General features: G+C 32.7%; 1 protein-coding gene and 1 long non-coding RNA gene across 2 annotated transcripts in view; both read right to left on the reverse strand.

Moving 5' to 3' along the window:
* Positions 1 to 6605, reverse strand: part of LOC127737496 (cytochrome P450 4F1-like) — a 36572-nt gene extending 29967 nt beyond the window's left edge. Inside the window, exon 1 of the mRNA XM_052248227.1 lies at positions 6263 to 6605. Within this exon, the coding sequence (XP_052104187.1) occupies positions 6263 to 6457 (195 nt within the window). The 5' untranslated portion in view covers positions 6458 to 6605. The remainder of the gene's footprint in view (positions 1 to 6262) is intronic.
* Positions 6606 to 8664: 2059 nt separating this feature from the next.
* Positions 8665 to 9197, reverse strand: LOC127699172 (uncharacterized). The gene is made up of 2 exons (XR_007981120.1): positions 9117 to 9197; positions 8665 to 8706 (listed from the first exon to the last, which is right to left on the reverse strand). It is a non-coding gene; the product is annotated as an uncharacterized LOC127699172 (long non-coding RNA).
* Between the last annotated feature and the right edge of the window lie 1076 nt (positions 9198 to 10273).

A 10273-nucleotide genomic window follows, 5' to 3' on the forward strand; every position in this document is an offset into this window, starting at 1 on the left:
TTGTGGTTTTGTGATTTTTTTAGGAAAGAAAAAAACACAGTTTTTATTTATTTTACAGAAGCCTTTATTCGTGTTTTTTTTTACACTTATGATTTGGTTTCAGTTTCATTATTATTAGTAATGCTATACAAATGCGACCCAACAGGAAACATGTTTGGTATTGAGGGTCACGAATATGGGTCTCTGAAAAAAAAAAAAAAATAGTTAAAACAAAAAAATACCCATAAGACTAAGACGGTTATTTTCGGATCTCCTTGATTGGACCAAAACTACTGCAAAATGAATCCGGTATACCACTTATTCTTTTATATAATTGTAACAGAAATATATGCAGAAATAACAGCTAATTCGTAAAGAAAATTCTGTTGACAAATTCGCAATTCAAAGTGAAAATGCAAACTTATAGCGTTTTACATGCATTATATACATTTACAGATGTATATCTCTGAAAGTATAACTGGTAAACATATAATTTTTCTATTCAACGAGTTTTAAATGCACGAAATTCAATAAGAATCCAAAGTACTGCATACTTATGTATACTTTGCCTTGCAATTGAAATTATTGTGTCAGTGGGAACACTGTTAGTGTAAACAATAGTTTATAATTATTAATTATACAAATTACAATATATATTCATATTCACAAATAGGATTCAGAAACAAGCAGCAAGTGCCCATGTTATGTAATCCGGGAACACTGTTATACATGTAGCATATGATCTGTTATGAAATAATAATATGATTTTTTTATGGTTTTGTTTATGAGATAGAGGTTCGTGTACGCAGAGTTCTTTAACTCTCAAGTTTGGTAAAATTGTGTTGATTGATTACTGTCTGACATCTACTTGTATCTGTTTCCGTGTTTGAAAGTGGGGTTTCTGATCAAGAAGGAATGCATTGACACAGTTTTAATCAAACAGTCGATACATTTTAGACACTCAACTTTTAATAAAATCTTTAAAAAAAAAATTAATTTTAATTTGATTTGTTAATTTTAAACTTTTCTAACCTTGGAGTATACAAGAGGGACTGAATGGGGTTTACAAAATATATAAAGATTAATGGGGTGCTAAAAAATAAAGAATACAGAATAGTGGGCAAAATATAAAGAATAGAGAAATACGACCTAAAACAGAAATGAAGACACAACATCGCCTATTATATCAACCAGAACCTTATACATGTTATTTCTTATCTATAAGTACAATCTATAAACTTTAATCTTTTATTGGTCCTAAGCACAGGTTTTAAGCAGATTGTCAATAAAAAGAATATATATAGCAATGAGATTTATGATTAGACTAATTATAGGTCCTTGTTAGACTAGATACATAAACTTCACTGTACACGTGATTACAAATTATATTATGAAATATGTATAAACAACAATTTACAATTAAAACACATATAAAATATGAGCAATATAGAACATCGTATCTGGGACTATTATACTAGTCCCAGATACAACGCACATTTGAATTTTAACGATGTTCTATATTGCTCATATTTTATATGTGTTTTAATTGAAAATTGTTGTTTAATATATGTTAGTATAATAGTCCCAGGTTGTACTGGGGTCGAATCCGTATATATATATATATATACAAGTCTAAATTGAAAACAACGTTCAAACCTTTGATTGCGTTGGATAAAAACCGCAATTTTTATACGTGTGCATGCAAAACAAATTTCTTGGTAGAGGGGTCTAAATACAGCACAAACAACATTTTCCAAAAGACCGAGAAAGTGAAAAAGGATATTTTAACAAAACGCATTTGACTAACAGGTCGAACATCAAATGTTCTTAAACCCTGCTAACTGCCATTGGCGATTGCCAAATAAACGGATCACCGATGTAATAAATGGATCTTAATTATAAATTTAATACTAAACAGAAAACAATAAACTTGCGGAAAAGATGGTATACTGCAAACAAAAGGTACAAAGGTTTTTGTACACCATATCCGGATTTCGGCAATTAATGTCTCTTCAGTGATGTTAGGAATCGAAACGGTATTTGGAAAGCCATACAATTTACCTCAATTTAGGATAGACTCTTGAATTTTGAGGAGTCAAAATAGGATGAACGGATCATTTAAACCCGAAGGCAAATAAAATACAAGCTCAAACGAAAAAATATAAACAAGTCTAAATTGAAAACAACGTTCAAACCTATGATTGCGTTAGATAAAAACCGCAATTTTTATACGTGTGCATGCAAAACAAATTTCTTGTTAGAGGGGTCTGAATACAGCACAAACAACATTTTCCAAAGGAACAAAAAAGTGAAAAAGTATATTTTAACAAAACGCATTTGACTAACAGGTCGAACAACAAATGTTTTAAACCCTGCTGACTGCCATTGGCGATTGCCAAATAAACGGATCACCGATGTAACAAATGGATCTTAATTATAAATTTAATACTAAACAGAAAACAATAAACTTGCAGAAAAGATGGTATACCGCAAACAAAAGGTGCAAAGGTTTTTCTACACCATATCCGGATTTCGGCAATTAATGTCTCTTCAGTGATGTTAGGAATCGAAACGGTATTTGGAAAGCCATACAATTTACCTCAATTTAGGATAGACTCTTGAATTTTGAGGAGTCAAAATAGGATGAACGGATCATATAAACCCAAAGGCAAATATAATACAAGCCCAAACGAAAAAATATAAACAAGTCTAAATTGAAAACAACGTTCAAACCTATGATTGCGTTGGATAAAAACCGCAATTTATATATATATATATATATATATATATATATATATATATATATATAATTCGTCTAAACATCAGCCCAACAATGTTAGATCTGTAAATTTGCTTTCGCAAATTTTTTGTTCTTCCCTCGCCGGGATTCGAACTCATGCTACTGAGATATCGTGACAACAATGTTAGATCTGTAAATTTGCTTTCGCAAATTTTTTGTTCTTCCCTCGCCGGGATTCGAACTCATGCTACTGAGATATCGTAACTCATGCTACTGAGATATCGTGTCACGATATCTCAGTAGCATGAGTTCGAATCCAGGTGAGGGAAGAACAAAAAATTTGCGAAAGCAAATTTACAGATCTAACATTGTTGGGCTGATGTTTAGACGAGTTGTATATACAGAATGTACACAGCCATGTATCACCATCACTGCTGGTGATCCGATGGATAAATCTGTTGTAGAGTTGTCACTGGTTCAGACGTACTTAATATATATATATAAATATATATAAACAAGTCTAAATTGAAAACAACGTTCAAACATATGATTGCGTTGGATAAAAACCGCAATTTTTATAATTTCTTGGTAGAGAGGTCTAAATACAGCACAAACAACATTTTCCAATAATATATATATATTATATTTTGGACTGGATTTCTGCCAAGGTGGATAATACATTGGATAGTATTCAAGTCACAGTCTTCTTCGTGGTCAAAGCAGTCGAACATGCTGGTTCAGTTGTCGGAGTGCAGGGTCCACCAAAGGAATGATTTAAAATATGGACTATAGTCAAGTATCATCATTAGAAAGAATAACAAGAGTGCACACGCTGAAATGTCTCGCCTTCTTTACTAACCATTGATATTATGTTGATAGTCCTAAATGAAAGCTTTACTACAACTATTACATAAACTTAACATGATCCAAGAAAATGAAGTCAAGGTCATATAAACCAAACGAGAAATACATGTACACCTTACAATCATTCAATACACTAAATATAGTTGACCTATTGCTTATAGTTTCTAAGAAACAGACTAAACCAAGAAAACTAAACACTGACCAATGAATCGTGAAAATGAGGTCAAGGTCAGATGAACCATGCCAGGCAGACATGAACAGCTTACAATCCTTCCATACAACAAATATAGCTGACCTATTGCTTATAGTTTAATAAGAAAAACAGACTGAAACACATAAACTTAACACTGAGCAATGAACCGTGAAAATGAGGTCAAGGTCAAATAAAACCTGCAAGACTGACATGTACATCATAGAATATTTCCATACACCAAATATAGTTGACTTATTGCATATAGTATAAGAAAAAAGACCAAAACTCAAAAACTTAACTTTGACCACTGAACCATGAAAATGAGGTCAAAGTCAGATGACACCTGCCAGTTGGACATGTACACCTTACAATCATTCCATACACCAAATATAGTAGACCTATTGCATAAAGTATAAGAAAAACGGACCAAAACACAAAAACTTAACTATAACCACTGAACCATGAAAATGAGGTCAAGTTCAGATGACACCTGCCAGCTAGACATGTACACCTTACAATCATTCCATACACCAAATATAGTTGACCTATTGCATACAGTATAAGAAAAACAGACCAAAACACAAAAACTTAACTATAACCACTGAACCATGAAAATGAGGTCAAGGTCAGATGACACCTGCCAGTTGGACATGTACACCTTACAGTCCTTCCATACACCGAATATACTAGACCTATTGCTTATAGTATCTGAGATATGGACTTGACCACCAAAACTTAACCTTGTTCACTGATCCATGAAATGAGGTCGAGGTCAAGTGAAAACTGTCTGACAGGCATGAGGACCTTGCAAGGTACGCACATACCAAATATAGTTATCCTATTACTTATAATAAGAGAGAATTTAACATTACAAAAAATCTTAACTTTTTTTTCAAGTAGTCACTGAACCATGAAAATGAGGTCAAGGACATTGGACATGTGACTGACGGAAACTTCGTAACATGAGGCATCCATATACAAAGTATGAAGCATCCAGGTCTTCCACCTTCTAAAATATAAAGCTTTTAAGAAGTTAGCTAACGCCGCCGCCGCCGCCGCCGCCGCCGTAGCCGCCGCCGCCGCCGGATCACTATCCCTATGTCGAGCTTTCTGCGACAAAAGTCGCAGGCTCGACAAAAACGGAGACACAGGGATCGTCGTTACATCACTACAATGCAGAGGTTAGCAAGGGTCAGTCATTTTGAACAGCTAGCTGCAAATAATCAGTAATAATTCTCCTTATGACCGATACATATGAGCAAGGATCAATGCTTTAGAACCTATTAAAATTCAAGTGATAAAAAGGGGGTGCATCACCTGAGATCTAGTCTTATAATCCAAAAGGGAAAGATTGCAAAGTTGTGTTGACCGGTCACTTCATATGTTTCATATTTGTTAAAGACTGATGGAAAATTCTGACAATAATTTTTCTCATCATTATTCTTTTTGGTGTAGTCTAATGTTGTCAGTAAAGTCTTGATTTACACGTATTTATTGATCCCTTTAAATGTCTTTTATGCTAGTAGGGCAACACACAGAAGACCATCATTATAAAGCAATGTCCCGCTGCCTATGTGTACAAAATATTTCTTCTACTTCTACCGCTGAGTGAACCAACGTCATCAGGTTGACTATTCTGTCACTTTTTGGTGTGCGAATGAATAATTTTGAACAAAAATAAAATTGCTTTACATATATTTAACAGTAAGGGTGATAACACAGGTGACTATATAGATTTATTTTTAAGTCGGGAATCTCTTGAAGGATCTAAGACTACTGACAGATATGTCACTGAGTAGGGTAAGGCATTCCAATCCCTAATGGTTCTTGGGTAGAACGATTCTTTCCTTGTTGTGGTGGTACACACTGGGATCTGGAACGAGTTATTGCTCATATTTCGTGAGATTATGTCTGGTGGTATATCAATTTATGACAAGTTTGCTGCGATGTTTAGGGAGCTACCATTTGATATTTATGGGGGGGGGGGGGTGGGCTAGGATGAAAAATTTTGTCCTGCATTTTTTTTTATTTGTAATCTCTGCCCTACCTTTTTATTTTCCACTCTATTCGGTCCTGCCTTTTTTTTTTTAGTTTATCCTGACTTTTGTTTTACATAAATTGTAATCCTGCCTTTTTTTTGCAAAGTGTCTCATCCTGCCTTTTTTTTTACACAAAACTCCTGTCCTGCCTATTTTTTTCAAATTTCATCCTAGCCCCCCCATAAAAATCAAATGGTAGCTCCCTTACTTCCTTATAAAGCATGGTTTGACATGATTTTTTTTCTTCTTTTCTCTAACGATGTTTAATTTAATTGTTATTTATAACATATCGCTTACAGATGATCTATTTCAGTATCGGTTTGTTACATATCTGGCTGATCTTCTTTGTGCCATATCTAAATGTTACGTTATTAACATGTAATAAATGGCGTATTTGACTGATGACAGTGATCGGTGAAAAGGGGGTTTGGTGTACGCAAGACTTACCAAATGAAGATGACCATACAACCAGTGCCTTTTTCCTGGTTCTGGTAAGCCACTAAATGTTTTCCGTAAATTGATTTGTCTAAGAATTTCTCGCAGTACAACTATTAAAATGTAAACAACAAACCCAACCAGTAAAGTCGCAGTTACAGATCCAGGACTAACACTCATTCGCTCAAAATATTCTGATGAAAACATTCCTTTTTATTTAGTTAACTGAGCAGATCTATATTTTATTTAGTCCTTTGTTAAATATTTGTCAAATGTAATCAGCTTGAATAAATAAACTAAACACAAGTCTAATGTCAACAATGTCAAAATCTAGAACTACCTGGAATTGATAACATTTTGTTGTTGTCTCCCTTTGAATAAACGATTTGGTATTTTATTAGAAACAAAATCCGCATCATGGCATCGATAGCACTATTGGCGCTTGGGAAAAGAGTATCAATTTAATTTTTATCAAGAATTTAAAAATTTATTCTCAGTGAGTCATTATTCAATTTTTGAAACATTTTGTATATTTGACTTGTTAATCGCGGAAATTTTAAAATTTACGCTGTTCAGTTCAAATAGTAAAAAAATTCGTAAGGGTTCCGCGGAACCCAGTGTCTCGCCTACTTTTGGTGTTAATCGCAGGCTCAACAAAATTGAGGAAAAAAATTAATAAAAATATTCCTCTCTATACTATCTTTTGATTGTAAGTAGCTTCTGTCCAAGTTTGGTAAAAATCCAGGATAATTTATGAATCTAATAAATGTTTTGAATACTTAAACTGCAGAATGTATGTAATGTTGACTGGAAGAAAAACTAAGTCCATTTATAAGTAAAATATGGAAAAAATGGAACAAAATTTTATCAAAATTTCCTTCTAGATACTAGCTTTTGATCATAAACAAGCTTCTGTCCAAGTGTGGTACAAATCCAGGATAGTTTAAGAAAGTTGTTAAAATTTTAAAAACTTTAACCACAGAGTGAATGTAATGTTAACTGGCAGAAAAACTAAGTCCATTTATAAGTAAAATACGGAAAAAACGGAATTTTTTTTTACAAAATTTACTTCTGGATACTATCTTATGATCATAAACAAGCTTCTTTCCAAGTTTGGTAGAAATCCAGGATAGTTTAAGAAAGTTATTAAAATTTCAAAAACTTTAACCACAGAGTGAATGTAATGTTTCCTGGCAGAAAAACTAAGTCCACTTATAAGTAAAATACGGAAAAAATGGAATTTTTTTTTTACAAAATTTACTTTTGAATATAATCTTATGATCATAAACAAGCTTCTGTCCAAGTTTGGTAGAAATCCAGGATAGTTTAAGAAAGTTATTAAAATTTCAAAAACTTTAACCACAGAGTGAATATTTGTGGACGCCGCCGACGACGACGACGACGACGACGCCGACGGAATGTAGGATCGCTATGTCTCGCTTTTTCGACAAAAGTCGAAGGCTCGACAAAAATCATTTAAGAGTTGTAGAAACACATGTACTTATTCTAGGGGATATATCACCCAAAATATAAATGGGCATACCTGTCAATATAAAGGTCTGGTCAAAATACAGACTGTCAACGGGATTGGTCAAGAAGAATATTTAACCACTTGTCTTAAATGGTCTAATGAAGCAAACCACTACAAGTCGATTTCAATTCTGTCCTTAGAACTGTTCTGCAAACCTAGATTAATTTGCTGGACTACTATATTTTTTTAATAACTTTGAGAGCAGTCAAAGTTATTTCTACAATAACTGCACCTTTATGCATTATCCTTTAAATGATTTAAGTGCTGCCCCTCATCTAGAACTGTTCAGTCGCTTTTCCGGACAATTCAATAGTTATTGTTTTTTTTGGGGGGGGGGGGGGGGTAAATAATTATTATAGCTCCTGAGATAGAGAGAACCTCTGTTTTTATTTCACTCACCAGGTAAAAATCTTAAAGTAGGCAAATCCTTTATTTAAGATTCTATGTGATATAATATACTTTTTCAACAATGCAACAAATTTCAATAAATTCAAAATGTTATTCAGCTCTACAAGTTGCTGCTGAACGCATTTTTATAAAACAAAATTCAAATTTTACATGTTTTTGTAAAAGTTTGCATCGAAAGACTTCGCTCAACAGAATGAAATAACTTGTATCTGAAAGACATTATATATATATATATATAGCTTTACTTCCTACACAATTCTATTATTTAAGGAATAACAGTACTGTATTTGAAGAGTTGCCACTATCAATTGGAGATTTGACGGTGGCAACGCTTCAACTACATAACTGTTATTCCTATTATAATACAAAACTCTTAAAATGTTCAAATTAAAACATTTGGAATATTCCGTTAACGTCGACTGCACTAAATTGTGCAACTGTAGACTCATCAAGTTGGGCGTAAATAACATCTGAGTAAGGTTCTATTGGTTTATTATAGTAATCTCAAATAAACACCCTGTAACATATAAAACACACAATAAGATACAATACATACGTTCAAAGAACGATAACTCTAATTATAATCTCCATATTAATAAAATAAAGTATAAATTATCCAAGTAGTTAACTTCAGTTCGAAATATATCATATTTAATAAAGTATGTTTTACTACAAATCATAAGCATCTATACCAAAGTCTATTTCCAGTAACTGTTCAAAATGCAATTCTACAGATATCAATAACACCTTGTGTCAACGATCATTATCTAAAGTAATCAATTCTAATACACTATTCGCGTCTGAGATATTCGTAAACTAAACAATAACACATTACAAACACAGACAAGACACACATTAATTAAAACACATAAGTACAAATAGACAACACGTAAATAAATAAACATGTAAACACAGAACACAGCTTACCGTGTATATAATACAAGGGCTGAGCAGTGCTCCTCTATAAAGTTACTGTATACTCTTATACTTCACATACTGGAATCTGAATATAAATAAATATGACTTCATAAGTCTTAATGTCAAAACTAGTAAATAACATAGTTAAACTCAATGCAAGACAATATTCTATGCTGAAATCTAATAACAGCCAAATATGAAAAATAATATAATAACTGTAATATTCTTTCTGTCTTGCAAATACCAACATAAATAAAAATATGAACTCTTTCATACTCATGGGAATCAAAGTGGACTTTCATACACATTTTCATAACACATTCATATCTTTTATACCAAGATAAAAATATAGAAATACAATGCATCAAATACTAATGTAAAGAATATAACTGACCTGAATATAAAGAATAGTTTCCAGAATAAGAAGAATAAATATCTATAAATCACAATAAAGTGTCAGTGTTCTATATCTCTGTGTAGAATTTGAAAAGAGTGCCTCAATATCAAGGGAGTTCACAGAGTAACCAATCAGAATAAAGAAATAGAAAACCCAGGATGTAAATACCCAAGTGAATAGAAAATCAAAGTACTGTCATACTATATACTCTGTCAGAGTCAGTCAACAAGTCAATGCATGAACAAATATATACAAATACTATTTATTAACATAAATGATAAAATCAAGCTGTACTACAAACTCCCCTGCATTGGGAAATGACGTCCCCGTCATTGCAGTCAAGTTTTAACATAATACAATATATAATACACATGTGAAGTTCTGACTCTCAGTACTTCTTACTAACAATTCATGAAATTAACTATCAAACATATAAAAGATAAAACACATATCTCAATCACTTAATGGAATAATCTCACTGAATATCTAAGATGATTTCAAAATAATGTCTATTAAAGCTTTCCCAGCTTCTTTTTCTAATCCAGATAGAGTTCCATCCTTAATTGCAGAAGCCATAAATTCTGCTTTTGCTTTCCAATCACAAACCACTGCACTTTTTACAACAAAATCTCCAGACCTTAGCCACTTTGGTTCTCTCCTAGCACGACGCGACCTTCTAGGTGGAGGTATCGGAGTAAGAACCAAATCATCTAATGTATCACTATCATTATCAGATTGAACGGTTTCATCTGCGTTCAATAATTCATGA

The sequence above is a fragment of the Mytilus californianus genome, unplaced genomic scaffold (genome assembly GCF_021869535.1).
Source record: "Mytilus californianus isolate M0D057914Y unplaced genomic scaffold, xbMytCali1.0.p SCAF_4, whole genome shotgun sequence".
In the NCBI taxonomy this organism is placed as follows: domain Eukaryota; kingdom Metazoa; phylum Mollusca; class Bivalvia; order Mytilida; family Mytilidae; genus Mytilus; species Mytilus californianus.